The 15,991-nt window shown below is 40.5% G+C and overlaps 1 protein-coding gene across 4 annotated transcripts in view; it reads right to left on the bottom strand.

The window, feature by feature from the left end:
* Positions 1–15,991, bottom strand: part of LOC108413141 (adhesion G protein-coupled receptor L1-like) — a 138,145-nt gene that overhangs the window by 69,985 nt on the left and 52,169 nt on the right. For all 4 annotated transcript variants that reach the window (XM_037543264.1, XM_037543265.1, XM_037543262.1 and 1 more), the window contains exon 4: positions 10,042–10,151. In XM_037543264.1, coding sequence (XP_037399161.1) covers positions 10,042–10,151 — 110 coding nt within the window. The remainder of the gene's footprint in view (positions 1–10,041; positions 10,152–15,991) is intronic.

The raw sequence follows: 15,991 nt of genomic DNA, 5'->3' as shown, positions 1-15,991 counted from the left end.
AAACTGACCATTCTAGGGTAACTAGTTGAAGAGAAACTGACCATTCTAGGATAAGTCCATCCATCCATCCATCCATCCATTTTCTAAGCTGCTTATCCCTCAGGGTCGCTGTGTAGGATGTCATTGAATAGAAACCACTGATCCTGTGGTAACTCGTTGAAGAGCAACTGACCATTCTAGTGTAACTCAATGAAAAGAAACCTACTACTCTAGGGTAACTCTTTGAAGAGTAACCGACTGAACCGATTGAAAAGACACCAACCATTCTAGAGTAACTTGTTCAGGGAAAACCAACCATTCTAGGGTAATTCGTTCAAGAGAAACCAACAATTCTATGGTAACTCGTTGAAGAGCAATCGACCATTCTAGAGTAACTTGTTGAAAAGACACCGACCATTCTAGGGTAAATTGTTGAAGAGAAACAGACAATTCTAGGGTAACTCGTGGAAGAGAAACCAACCATTCTAGGGTAACTTGTTGAGGAGAGACCAACCATTCTAGAGTAAATAGTTCAAGGAAAACCGAGCATTCTAGGGTAACTCGTTGAAGAGAAACCAACAATTCTAGGGTAAGTCGTTGAAGAGCAACCGACCATTCTAGAGTAACTTGTTGAAGAGAAACCTACCATTCTAGGGTAACTTGTTGAAGATAAAATGACCACTCTAGCGTAACTCGTAGAAGAGAAACCGACCATTCTAGGGTAACTCATTGAGGAGAGACCAACCATTCTAGAGTAACTCGTTCAAGGAAAACCGAGCATTCTAGGGTAACTCATTGATGAGAAACCTACCATTCTAGGGTAACTTGTTAAAGAGAAACCAACCATTTATGGGTAACTCGTTGAAGAGAAACTGAACATTCTAGGGTAACTCGTTGAGGAGAGACCAACCATTCTAGAGTAACTCATTCAAGGAAAACCGAGCATTCTAGGGTAATTCGTTGAAGAGAAACCTACCATTCTAGGGTAACTAGCTGAAGAGAAACCGAGTGTTCTAGGGTAACTCATTGAAGAGAAACCGAGCACTCTAGGGTAACTTGTTCAAGAGAAACCGACCATTCTACAGTAACTCATTGAAGAGAAACTGACCATTCTATGGTAACTAGTTGAAGAGAAACTGACCATTCTATGGTAACTCATTGAAGAGAAATCGACCACTGTAGAGTAACTCGTACAAGGAAAACTGATCATTCTTGGATATATATATATATATATATATATATATATACACATACACACACACACACACTCACCAGCCACTTTATTAGGTACAGTTGCTTGTTAACACAAATATCTTATCAGCCAATCACACGGCCGCAACTCATTTAGGCATGATGAGGTGGTCAAGACAACTTGCTGAAGTGCAGACTGAGCATCAGAACGGGGAAGAAAGGGGATTTAAGTGACTTTGAACGTGGCGTGGTTGTTGGTGCCAGATGGGCTGGTCTGAGTATTTCAGCATTAAAATTTATATTGTATATTAGATAAACTCAATAAGATCAAAGACATAATTTTGGCTAAAAATTAGGCTTAACAGAAGTTAGTAAAAAAATCAAATCATAATTACTTCTCAAAAGTTTGGAATCGTTTTCAATAATAGCAAGAAAACCAAACCAAAACAAAAACCATGGAAAAATTAGCTCTAGTTCTAGGCCTGTTTGATTTGAGTGATTTCACTAAGTGGACTTCTGTCAGATCATTTTGCTTGTTTTAAGAAACAAGCTTGAAAGAAGCAAATTTGTCTGCCAACAGAGTAACATGGAGTAATGCATGAGTAATGAGTAGAAAGATTACTTTTTTCCAGGATGTAATAAACATTTATTACAGTTCGTAAAAAGTAATGAATAACTTGTAAAGAATGACTTAAGATTAGAGTTGTCTGTATCAACATCAACACCAGCACAGTGCTGTGCCTGCTGAGCCTGTGCAGCTCTGTTCTGACTGAACAAACAGTCAGAAACAGTCAGAAAGTCAGTCAGAAAAGTTTGTTTAGAGATCAACTCTTTACTTCCTTCCCTCTTTTTTTGCGTCTCACTGCTGAACTTGTATAACTTCATTTTATTTTTCCTCTTAATTCCCAGCAAATCACACTAAAGAAGATCCTCTACATAATGTAGAATATCTCTGAACTGCCTTGTTCACACCCATCTGTCTTCACATAACAACACGGAATAATCCATTTTAATAATAAAATGACTGAAAAAAAATGGTTCTTCAAGGGCTTTTTAGGAAAGACAATTGTTCTATATAAAGCTATGAAAGAGCCTCAAAGAAGCTCTTCACTGCATGGTGAAAGAGTTCTTCCATTATTACAAGAACCATACAAGAACCATTACCAGAACAAAAGGGCTCTTCCATTGTTACAAGAACAATGTTTGGTGCTATATAGAACCATTTAAAACACACTTCTCCATCAATCTAAAGGACCATTCCATCATGCTAAGCACCCTTTAAGCATTCACACAGTTCTGCAAGCATTCATGATTCTATATAGAACCACTGTGCTTACTAAAGAACCCTTAAAGAGCCATCTAAAAAAATTAATTCCAACTAAGCAGTCTCTATTAAGGAACCAAGATGTATCCGTCGTCATCATCAGAGGAGCAACAAGAGGAGATCTTTGGTTCCTCTGATGCAGATCAGGAACATTATTGATGCCCCACTTTCATCAGCTTTCAGAAAGTATAAACTTCCAACTGATGAGGAAAATTGGGGGAGTCGTGGGGCAGTCGTGGGCTGGAGGTTAGGGAATTGGCCCTGTGACCGGAAGGTTGCAGGTTCAATCCCCAGGGTTGACAGTCCATGACTGAGGTGTCCTTGAGCAAGACACCTAACCCCCAACTGCTCCCCGGTTGCTGTGGATTGGGCTGCTCACTGCCCCCTAGTGTGTTTGTGTATTCACTAGTGTGTATGTGGTGTTTCACTTCACAGATGGGTTAATTGCGGAGGTGGAATTTCCCCATTTGTGGGATTAAAAAAGTAACACTTAAAAGCAAAACACCAAAATATGCAATACTTTTATATATATATGCACTATATAACTGGGTATAATGGAATTTGACAGATTGCTAGATTTAAATGAAATACAGATTAATCATCATTGTGTAGTTTATATTTCTCTCTTTTATGCGTCTTTGATAAATATCATCTGGCTGAAAACACCAACTTCATATTTGGTAAATTTTTTTTTATTATGCCACTTCCGATAGGTCCTATAACTATAACTATAACTATTCTATTGCCATTTTTAAATTTTTTGTTTCATCAACCAAAACTCCCACAGTACTATGGTACTTCGTTGCCAAATTGTACTATCACATGATATAAATGTACTATAACTTGATCATAAATACTACTATTTTGGAAATTCTGATGTACTTCAGTGTGAAAAAAGTGGCCCAAAACATCCTGATATTAATAAAGCCATAAAAGGCAAACAAACATCTGTTTCTTCACTTTGTAGTTAAACACACATTAAATTAATGAACACATTTCATGCAACTACCATCAATAGAAAACGAAATTTCCTGAAGCAAATCTGAGATAGTCAGTCCCAAACCTTTCCTGAAATCTTATAATTTGAAGTGGACCTACCTCTGGAGGTCCTGGAGGGCTGGTTTCCAGCACAGTTTGGCCATTCCTTGACTCAGACACACCTACCAAACCTCTATTGCTAAACTGTGCTGGACACCAGCCCTCAAGGACCAGAGCTGAACAACCACCTGAAATCGGAAGGTGACAATATTTCCTGAAAGAATGAAGGAAATCTGAGATGGTCAGTCCAGAACCTCTCCTGAAACCTTATAATTTGAGGTGTTTGTTGAGATTTGGCTCTGGAAAGCTGGTGTCCAGCACAGTTAGGTCACTCCTCGACTCAAACACACCTACCAAACCCTTTAGCTAAACTGTGCTGGACACCAGCCCTCAAGGACCAGAGCTGAACAACCACCACAAATCAGAAGGTGACAATATTTCCTGACAGTATGAAACAAATCTGAGATGGTCAGTCTGGAACCTTTCCTGAAACCTTCCGATATGAGGTGGACCTACCTCTGTTTTTAGGACCTACACCTCTTTTTAAAGTCTCTATATCTCAGAAATTAAAGGTAAAAGCCAAAAAAATTGTCCACATTATTATTATTATTATTATTATTGGAAAAAACGACAATATTTCCTGGAGCAAATCTGAGATGGTCAGCCTGGAACCTTTCCTGAAACCTTCTGATATGAGGTGGAACTGCCTTTTCAGGTTCTGGAGGGCTGGAGTCCAGCAGAATTTGGTCATTCCTCAACTCAAACACACCTACCAAACCTCTATTGCTAAACTATGCTATACAGCTGCCCTCCAGGTCTGGAGTTCTTGCTCGACACCTCAAACGTCGCTGATTATCCAGCATCGAATTTGGTGTCTAACGAATGTTTTTTTAGTTTAATACACAAACTACACGTCAGATCAAGTCTGTTAGAAAGGACTTATAACGCAGTTTGAAGCAGGAGTGTGATGGTATAGCATCTTGCTACCTGTATAAGTTTCCACTACTTCTTATCTACCTTAGCCATGCAGCTGCACACCAAATATGTCTTGGCTAGCCAACTGCATTTGAAGAGGAGCTTGGATTGTAGCACAGAATCACTGACCACACTGCAAAAAATGATGTCAAGTAAAATGATCGTGTCCTCCAGGGTGTGTTTTGGTTTGTCCATCTGAATTTTCATGACCAAATCATGAGGCAAAATGTTCAGTAACTGCATGAAATACATTTTTATTTTGTTTATTTATTTATTTTCTGTAAAAGCTCCTCAAATTAACAGAACATGTGTTTTATGATCTCCATATGTCACTATATTCTTACACTTTACTCCTGAAAGCCCAAAAATCTCCGATGCTCTTTGTGTTATTTTCTACAAGTGATGTTTCCAGAGCAGATCACTGAAGATCTGTTTATAGTTTAGAGCCCAGATTTGGGGAAAAACGGGTCGACTTTCAGTAGAAAAACAAAGTTCAGCTTCTTTTATTATAAGGGTTTAAAATGACGTCACCGTCTATTAGACTGGAGAGAAGAGCTACAGCCTCACACGACGCCCAGCTTCTGAATGGAGCTTATGGAGTATGAACGTTATGAAGAACATGACCGAGTGCGGTTTGGACCCACCGGTGGTTCCGAGGAGTTGAAGAGGTTTTAAATATACATTTACAGCATTTAGCAGATGCTCTGATCCAGAGCGACTTACAAGAAGAGCTTCGTCTGTCTAGAGAAAGTCTCTTTACTAGTTACCAGCAGGTGAGAGAGGAAGACGGTCCTGAGCTCAGATTCTGCTAGAAACTAAAGTCACTGTAGATACAGAGAGAAAAGGTGCAGATCTGAACACAGAACTCTGTGCCATGCAGTGCAATACAATCCAATAAACTACAAAACAGTGCAGTGCAATAAAATATAATAAATAAGGGCAGCTTATAATTCAGTGCTTATTTAAGTGCGGCATGAAGAGATGCGTCTTCATGTATGGTCGATATATAGTTGATAAATTTGATATTTCTCCCGTTGAGATTGGTGTAAGCTTGATGTAAGATATTTACCTTGTTTCTAGACATTTTCGCTTGGCTTAAGTACAATTTTCTCACTACATTGGCAGATAATTTTGCCTTTTTTAAGAAACATGCTTGAAACCAGCAAAATGATCCACGAATATAGTGAATTTTACACAATAAAATGACCTAAAACAAGGAAAAAGTGTCCCGCAATGAGGTCAATAGTCTTATAGTAGATGCACAACCATCTCTAAATGGGAATGATTCGATATTTGGACTAGATTTAAGATCATTTCACTTGACAAGATGCCATGTTTTGCAGCGCAGCCTGAAATCTTCCCGCTGGACAGCGAACCGGTCACGGTTTTTTATGGAGTTTGCGACCTTGAACCTACATTCAAATCACCTTCACTTCCACTCAGAACATGTACAGAAGGTATATATCAGATCCAGGGCGGTCAGAGTTGTATTGTTGTTTCCATGGCAACCCGTTCACTCAATCACACACGCAGAGAGCCTTCAAATCAACGGCGTTCCTCGCTGACGCTGATTTGCATGGACGCGCACACACACGGGACTGCGGATGGGAAAACGAACGTCAGCTCTCCGACGCCGACATTAATCTGGGCTGACACATGCGCACACACTCGCATGCATAAGAGAACGCTCTCCCGGGGGAACGGAGAACGTGTCACAAGCACTCTGGTCTTTTCAGACCGGGGACGCTGGAACTGACCGCAGCTCTGGAGAGAAAAAACGCTGTGGCGACCAAGTCTATAAAACAAACAAACACAGCCTCTGTCTCTCCCGAGCAAACTGTCAGCGTCGGACTGCTGGCCAAGCTGAAACAGAGAGCAGAGTGAAAATGGCAGATCGTGGCTGGACCGTACCACTACCCTGTGTTGGGGGAGGGGTGGGGGGTCTGGGGTGGCGAGGGGGGGGGGGGGTTTCATCTGAAAGCACAAGAAGCAGGAATTAACGTACAGCCCAACCCCATCACACCTGAGCGGAGAAACGGTTCCGTCCGAGACGAAACGCTGCAACAGAATTCGTTCGGTATGAAAGGCAAAACAAACACGCGAAGGAGAAGAAGAGAAAAATGAAGACGAAAAGATAGACGGACGGTGAATGAGTGAGTTAGTGAGCCACCCTTCAGGATCAGAACCAGCCCTGTCCTGTGGGGAGAGAAAGGAGAGAGGGATTGTGTTAGAGAGAAAGAGGAAACAATGAACAGCTTTCAGGAAAGGCCACAGTCAGGCTCTCCCAGGCTGCCCCCTACTGAAAGAGATAAGGATTACACCTGAACTACACCCAAAAAAACCACTACACCCAGTGGAGGAGTGGAGAGAGGGAGGGGGTGAAGACAGGGAGGGGGAGAGAGGGATGAGAAGGATGGGAGGGAAGGGTCATTTAAAAAAAGGGGTTGAGAGAGAGAAAGGTGAGGACAAAGAAGAGGAGAGAAGAAAAGAAAGGAGAAGAGAAGAGAAAAGAAGGAAGGAGAAGAGAAAAGAAGAGAAAGAAATGAGAGAAGAGATAAGGAAAGGAGAGAAGAAATGAGGAGAGGGGAGGAGAGAAGAGAACAGAAGAGAAGAGGAGAGAAAAGAAAAGAGAAGTGGAGAGAAGAGGAGAGGAGGGCAGAGGAGAGAAGAGAAGAGAGAAGATAAGAGGAGAGAAGAGAAGAGGAGAGAAGAGGAGAGAAGAGAACAGCAGAGGAGAAGAGAGGAGATAAGAGAAGAGGACAGAAGAGGTGAGGAAAGAACAGAAGAGAAGAGCAGAGGCGAGAAGAGGAGAGAAGTGGAGAGAAGAGGAGAGGAGAGAAGAGGAGAGAAGAAAAGAGGAGAGGAGAGAAGAGGAGAGAAGTGGAGAGAAGAGGAGAGGAGAGAAGAGGAGAGATAAGGAGAGGAGAGAAGTGGAAAGGAGAGAAGAGAAGAGGAGAGAAGAAAAGAGGAGAGGAGAGGATAGATGAGAAGAGGACAGAAGAGAAGAGCAGAGGAGACGAGAGGAGATAAGAGAAGAGGACAGAAGAGGAGAGGAAAGAACAGAAGAGAAGAGAAGAGGAGAGGCGAGAAGAGGAGAGAAGTGGAGAGAAGAGGAGAGGAGAGAAGAGGAGAGAAGAAAAGAGGAGAGGAGAGGAGAGAAGAGGAGAGAAGTGGAGAGAAGAGGAGAGAAGAGGAGAGATAAGGAGAGGAGAGAAGTGGTAAGGAGAGAAGAGAAGAGGAGAGAAGAAAAGAGGAGAGGAGAGAAGAGAAGAGGAGAGAAGAAAAGACGAGAGGAGAGGAGAGAAGAGGAGAGAAGAGAAGAGGAGAAAAGAGGAGAGAAGAAAAGAGGAGAGGAGAGAAGAGGAGAGAAGAAAAGAGGCGAGAAGAGAAGAGGAGATGAGAGAAGAGGAGAGAAGAGAAGAGGAGAGGAGAGAAGAGGAGAGATAAGGAGAGGAGAGAAGTGGAGAGGAGAGAAGAAAAGAGGAGAGGAGAGGAGAGGAGAGAAGAGAAGAGGAGAGAAGAAAAGACGAGAGGAGAGGAGAGAAGAGAAGAGGCGAGAAGAGAAGAGGAGAAAAGAGGAGAGAAGAAAAGAGGAGAGGAGAGAAGAAAAGAGGCGAGAAGAGGAGATGAGAGAAAAGGAGAGAAGAGAAGAGGAGAGAAGAGAAGAGGAGAGAAGACAAGACAAGAGGAGACAAGAGAAGAGCAGAGGAGAAGACAGAAGAGAAGAGAAGAGGTGAGGAAAGAACAGAAGAGGAGAGACGAGAAGAGGAGAGAAGTGGAGAGAAGAGGAGAGAAGAAAAGAGGAGATGAGAGGCGGACAGGGCCGGGATGGATGGATAGATGGATGGGGTATTGGTTTTTAAAGAAGAAAGAAGAGGTTGCTTGAAGTGTGTGTGTGTCTGAAGAAGAGAAGGAGCACGCAGGCATGGATGTGTGTGTGTGTGAATACACATCTCCACTTGTACACACAAGAGTGTGAGGTTTGTGTGTGTGTGTGTTTATGTCTGTGTGTGTGTGTGTGTGTGTGTTTATGTATGTGAATGTGTGTGTGTGTGTGTGTGTGTGTGTGTGTGTATGTGTGTGTGTGTGTCTGCATACGGTGCACATTTGTGTACATGGACCTTTTTGGGTCAATGACAAGACGTTCAATACTTTCCTATTAAATGATGTAATATATATAGACAGTGGACGCTGCGCGGTCTATAACGCCATCAGTGTATGTGGAGCCCTTTATAGTGTATAAGAGCTCTACTTATACAGGTGATGCCATAGCAACCCCACTATGTTCACAGACTAAAAACATTATCCAACTCCTTTGTTTATTATTTAAATATTTCTCAGACTGAGAAACCACACTCATAAGTATTCTTTAAAATTTTGCTTTATGTAAATTCATTGTCTGTGCATCAAACTACAACTCATTTTATCTTTCCCAAAACCTTAAGATGTCACGTGGTGCGACCGTCCAACACCAAACCTCAATTCAGACCAGATGTGTACCAATGTCTCTCATCAGCTTCACTGCTTTCGTACTAATACGCTCTCATGTTTCAAAAGGAGTAAATTAGCACCAGGAATGATGTGAACTTTTCTAAAAGAAACTCTCCAACAGGTCAGGCAATGCTGCTCAGATAAGAGAGGAGCATCCAGGAAAGATCAAGACCTTCATGACTGATTAACAGCTTGGCTCAGAGGTCGAACCCAAGTGTTCAGAAGAGCCCATTTGTCCTTTCCACAAAAATCAAACCACCTTGGAAGCCACAATGTTTTATGTCCATTTTACCATCTTGGCTGTAAATCTGCCTCAGTATGTGTTAAAGTACTAGTACAGGCTCAAAAATCAACCTGAAAAGTCAGACGTACGTCAGACGTACTTCGCCCTGCTTTGAGCTTCAGCTCAGCTACAGCCGCTCTTCTCGCATCTCCAGCAGGAACCTTTTCCACAAAAGTTGAACAGTGTCTTGTAAAACGTCCCTCAACATTCGCCTCCTTGCGAGGCTGAAGCCGCTTCTCATTCCCTTTACCACTGTTACAATCTTGACACTGTAATAATAGAAGAACTCGTTTTGGTGCTATATAGAACCCTTCTCAGGAAGGTTCTACACAGAACCATATACGACATGCTTCTTTAATCTAAAGAACCCTTTCACCATGCAAAGAGTCATTTCATCATGTGAAGGGTTCTTTGTATATTCATGGTTCTATATAGAACCATTCTTGTTACTAAAGAACCCTTGAAGAACCGTGTTTTTAAGAGTGTGGTTGCACCACTTGACATTTTCTGGGTGGTAAAACTGATGACCCTGTTTCAAAATGATTGTATACCATCATAAAGGCTATGAAACAGATACAGATACAAAATGCATATACAATGTTTTATTTTTAATTTTGTTTTTATTTTTAATGAAATTAAGAAATGAAAGATTGTTACTTTAAAGGCTTTATTTGTCATTGACCCTTCTGTAAGTGTGAGTGACCGTGCTGGTATATATGCACGTTATGAGGTGAACATGTGTATGTGTGACTGTACTCACTGTATGGAACACACTCATATTGGATTTCCAGGTATTTGTACGTTCCTGGACAGGGGTCAGGAAACACGTCAGCCCCTGCAACGACCACGCATTGCGTTCGGTTATTACACCTGAGCGAGAGAGAGAGAGAGAGAGAGAGAGAGAGAGAGAGAGAGAGAAAGACTGATGAAGGCAATTTTAGTGGCAAAGCACCTCACTGAACTGCCTTGTAACTCACTCACTCACTCACTCACTCACTCACTCACTCACTCATGTTTAGCAGGCGGAGGATTCTCCACAAGGGGCGTTTGATACTTCAGAAGAGCAGCGCTTCACATCAGTGTCCTCGTTGATGTGTTTATAAGACTGATGAGAAAAGATGGCTAATTCTTTTGTTTAACCTGCTGGTGAAAGCCTGGCCCAGAGTTTTGTGAAACTCTTTTTCATTTGGTTTGATTGGTCACCATTTTATTAATGATAATAACAATAATAATACTAACGATAATAATTTTTTTATTTATGAAGCTCTTGTCATGCCAGTGGCAGCTCAAGGTGCTTTACAGACAGGAGACAAAGCGTAACAGTAATACGAGAAAAGATAAGTATTCATTTGAAATCGTATGAGTAAAATGATATGGCTCAAATGAACAAATACACTCCATGAAACGTAGAGCTTTAATTAAATGCTGAGTTAAAGAGCTGCGTGTTCAGATGAGCTTGACTGTCTAATAAAAGGTGAACTGAGCTCCACAGTTTACACGTGGGATAAAACAGGGCTCTAAGTTCTCACCCAGGTTTTGTATTTCAGGTTTGGTAGATGAAGCTAAAGAACTAAGTTTTTGTACCAACGATCAGCATTTCCATTTTTTATTTAATTGTAAAATTTTGCGACATCTGGCACACAGCTGGTAAGTCTGTCTACAGAGCCTTGAAAGTCAGAAGGAATGGAAATCTATAAGTGTGTGTCATCAGCATAGCTATAAAAACGTATATTATCCTTCCTAACGATATCACCTAGAGGTAGCATGTACACAGAGAAAAGCAAAGGCCCTAAGACTGAACCTTGGGGGACTTGGGGGATGAGTGATTTGCAAGTGAAACTATGAACTGCCTATTACTTAAATATGATTTCAACCATTCTAAAACTGTGCCCGAGAGGCCGACCCAGCATTCAAGACACTGGATTAATATCTTGTGGTCAATGGTATCAAAAGCTGCACTAAGAGCTCATAAAAACCAGAATAGAAGGTTTTGGTGCATCCGCGCTGAACCTGAGGTCATTCAACGTGAACCATTGCTGTCTCAGTACTACGGTTGGAACAAAAACCTGACTGAAGCTTCTCATATAACTTGTTTGATCTTAGATACGTGTTTAGTTTGTTTGAAACTTTTTCTAAGACTTTACTTAAAAAAAGCAGGTTTGAAATCACACATTCTTTGTTTGGATAGAGGGTTGATGGCTCTAGAAGCGCTCATTACTTTCATGTTTGCTTCCGTTAAACAACTTATTTATAGCTTTCACTAGACTACTACTGTATTAAAACTTTCCTTCAGTTACCCTTTAGACTAAATAACCCGTTTCATATCCATAATGTTGCATGAAATTAAAGACGTCTACATGTGCTGCAGTCAGAGTAATAAAAATAAACCTTATTTGATCTCTCCACCATGATCGATTGGCAATTACACATTCATCCGATCAGTTGCAGGTGTCTGGCCCCGATCTATCCACTATACTTCCGCAGGCCATGTGACAATTTCAAATGCTTCTCCAATGTTCGGCTGCCGTTATTAGCAGCAGCTCCTGTTGCAGGAATGATATGAGCGTCTGAAAGGAGTCGAACGGTAGACAAGAAGACTACACAGTCAGTCGAGTGGTGACAAGCTCTGAGAACAACATGCTCTGATGTTGAATTCCCTCAAAAATGCATCCCAGCAAGCCAACTGAACCACGGTTGGTATGAAGCCAACCGAGACCTGTAAAGTTTAGGGAACCACGGTTTATTTGTTTGGTAGCGACCTGAAGAAGTTCACTTGGTCTGCGTCAGAAATTGGTGTGCCGTCAGAGGAGAAGCTGTGCCCCATCCTGATTTCACTTTGCAAGGACTCTCGGCCAGAGTTAGGAAGGTTAGCATGGTTTCATGAATGCCAGTGCAGTAAACTGTGAAAAGTCAGGCACATAAACATCTCCTATGCCTTTTGAGGTTCCTCCCAGAGTTCTTCATTCATGGCGATGATATGTATACACTCCAAATGCCGTGACCGGAAACCAGAGGAAGCAAGATCAGGGCGGCGATATGAGACTGGGCACCACAACGGCTTTTCTAACATTCCACTCCTTTCAGACGCTCATATCATTCTTGCAACTGGAGCTGCTGCTAATAATGGCAGCTGAACATTGGAGAAGCGTTTAAATTTGTCACATGGCCTGTGGAAGTATTGTTGATAGATCGGGGCCAGACACCTGCAACGGATCAGCTGAATGCGTAATTGCTGATCGATCATGATGGAGAGATCAAATAAGGTTTATTTGTATTACTAAGACTGCAACACATGCAGACGTCTTTATTTCCATGCAACATTATGGATATGAAATGGTTATTTAGTCAAGAAGGTAACTGAAGGATTGCTTTAATACAATGATAGTCTACTGAAAGTTAAAAATAGGTCGTTTGATGGAGGGAAACGTGAAAATAGCTGAGATTATTAAGTGTAAACACGCTGAACCAGTTACTGACACAGTCTGATTTTCTGCAGTTATCAGATTATTAAGTGTAAACACACTGAACCAGTTACTGACACAATCTGATTTACTGTAGTTATCAGATTATTAAGTGTAAACACACTGAACCAGTTACTGACACAATCTGATTTTCTACAGTTATCAGATTATTAAGTGTAAACACGCTGAACCAGTTACTGACACAGTCTGATTTTCTACAGTTATCAGATTATTAAGTGTAAACACGCTGAACCAGTTACTGACACAGTCTGATTTTCTGCAGTTATCAGATTATTAAGTGTAAACACAATGAACCAGTTACTGACACAGTCTGATTTTCTGCAGTTATCAGATTATTAAGTGTAAACACACTGAACCAGTTACTGACACAGTCTGATTTTCTGTAGTTATCAGATTATTAAGTGTAAACACACTGAACCAGTTACTGACACAGTCTGATTTTCTGTAGTTATCAGATTATTAAGTGTAAACACACTGAACCAGTTACTGACACAGTCTGATTTTCTGTAGTTATCAGATTATTAAGTGTAAACACACTGAACCAGTTACTGACACAGTCTGATTTACTGCAGTTATCAGATTATTCAGTGTAAACACGCTGAACCAGTTACTGACCCAGTCTGATTTTCTGCAGTTATCAGATTATTAAGTGTAAACACACTGAACCAGTTACTGACACAGTCTGATTTTCTGCAGTTATCAGATTATTAAGTGTAAACACACTGAACCAGTTACTGACACAGTCTGATTTTCTGTAGTTATCAGATTATTAAGTGTAAACACACTGAACCAGTTACTGACACAGTCTGATTTTCTGTAGTTATCAGATTATTAAGTGTAAACACGCTGAACCAGTTACTGACACAGTCTGATTTTCTGCAGTTATCAGATTATTAAGTGTAAACACACTGAACCAGTTACTGACACAGTCTGATTTTCTGTAGTTATCAGATTATTAAGTGTAAACACACTGAACCAGTTACTGACACAATCTGATTTTCTGCAGTTATCAGATTATTTAGTGTAAACACACTGAACCAGTTACTGACACAGTCTGATTTTCTGTAGTTATCAGATTATTAAGTGTAAACACACTGAACCAGTTACTGACACAGTCTGATTTTCTGCAGTTATCAGATTATTCAGTGTAAACACGCTGAACCAGTTACTGACACAGTCTGATTTTCTGTAGTTATCAGATTATTAAGTGTAAACACGCTGAACCAGTTACTGACACAGTCTGATTTTCTGCAGTTATCAGATTATTAAGTGTAAACACGCTGAACCAGTTACTGACACAGTCTGATTTACTGCAGTTATCAGATTATTCAGTGTAAACACGCTGAACCAGTTACTGACCCAGTCTGATTTTCTGCAGTTATCAGATTATTAAGTATAAACATGCTGAACCAGTAACTGACACAGTCTGATTTTCTGTAGTTATCAGATTATTAAGTGTAAACACACTGAACCAGTTACTGACACAGTCTGATTTTCTGCAGTTATCAGATTATTCAGTGTAAACACACTGAACCAGTTACTGACACAGTCTGATTTTCTGCAGTTATCAGATTATTCAGTGTAAACACACTGAACCAGTTACTGACACAGTCTGATTTTCTGCAGTTATCAGATTATTAAGTGTAAACACGCTGAACCAGTTACTGACACAGTCTGATTTTCTGCAGTTATCAGATTATTAAGTGTAAACACGCTGAACCAGTTACTGACACAGTCTGATTTTCTGCAGTTATCAGATTATTAAGTGTAAACACACTGAACCAGTTACTGACACAGTCTGATTTTCTGTAGTTATCAGATTATTAAGTGTAAACACACTGAACCAGTTACTGACACAATCTGATTTTCTGCAGTTATCAGATTATTTAGTGTAAACACACTGAACCAGTTACTGACACAGTCTGATTTTCTGTAGTTATCAGATTATTAAGTGTAAACACACTGAACCAGTTACTGACACAGTCTGATTTACTGCAGTTATCAGATTATTCAGTGTAAACACACTGAACCAGTTACTGATACAGTCTGATTTTCTGCAGTTATCAGATTATTAAGTGTAAACACACTGAACCAGTTACTGACACAGTCTGATTTTCTGTAGTTATCAGATTATTAAGTGTAAACACACTGAACCAGTTACTGACACAGTCTGATTTTCTGTAGTTATCAGATTATTAAGTGTAAACACACTGAACCAGTTACTGACACAGTCTGATTTTCTGTAGTTATCAGATTATTAAGTGTAAACACACTGAACCAGTTACTGACCCAGTCTGATTTTCTGCAGTTATCAGATTATTAAGTATAAACATGCTGAACCAGTTACTGACACAGTCTGATTTTCTGTAGTTATCAGATTATTAAGTGTAAACACACTGAACCAGTTACTGACACAGTCTGATTTTCTGCAGTTATCAGATTATTAAGTGTAAACACACTGAACCAGTTACTGACACAGTCTGATTTTCTGCAGTTATCAGATTATTAAGTGTAAACACACTGAACCAGTTACTGACACAATCTGATTTACTGCAGTTATCAGATTATTAAGTGTAAACACACTGAACCAGTTACTGACACAGTCTGATTTTCTGCAGTTATCAGATTATTAAGTGTAAACACACTGAACCAGTTACTGACACAGTCTGATTTTCTGCAGTTATCAGATTATTAAGTGTGTAGTCACTTGTGTAGTCAGTGTAGTCACTCAGCATTGATATGAGTTCTGAGTCATCTCAGCTTCTCTCACCAGCGATTGAGTTGAGGGCACGGTAACCTAACCGACGGTGGTGATGTTTCAAACTCAAACCACTCTCGTTAGTTCTGCCGTTGACAGTTAGCATCGGGGTCACTAGTATCCTCTTTTAGACTCCAAGACGTTTTGTGGTCGGTCAGCTCTCTAACACAGTCATCTTCCATCCTCGAGAAAACTAAGGCATTAGCTACTACTTTAGAACCTCAGGCACAATGTTAACACCCATCACCATAGTCAGATGATCCCTGAAGATTATAAGATACAATTTTCAGGTTTATTAACTTTGGACATCTCTCGTTCGTTAATGCTTGTTATCAAACCTGCTTTTCTTTTTAAAACGTCTACAGAGCTTGCAGTAAAATATTGATAATAGTCATCTTAAGTGATCCAGAGGGGATGGAAAGTGGGGGTGGTCATTTTGCAAGATGAATGGCTTTTGCCATTTCTTTTTT

The sequence above is a fragment of the Pygocentrus nattereri genome, chromosome 12 (genome assembly GCF_015220715.1).
Source record: "Pygocentrus nattereri isolate fPygNat1 chromosome 12, fPygNat1.pri, whole genome shotgun sequence".
NCBI lineage: Eukaryota > Metazoa > Chordata > Actinopteri > Characiformes > Serrasalmidae > Pygocentrus > Pygocentrus nattereri.
This window is presented reverse-complemented; position numbering and strand designations above follow the sequence as displayed.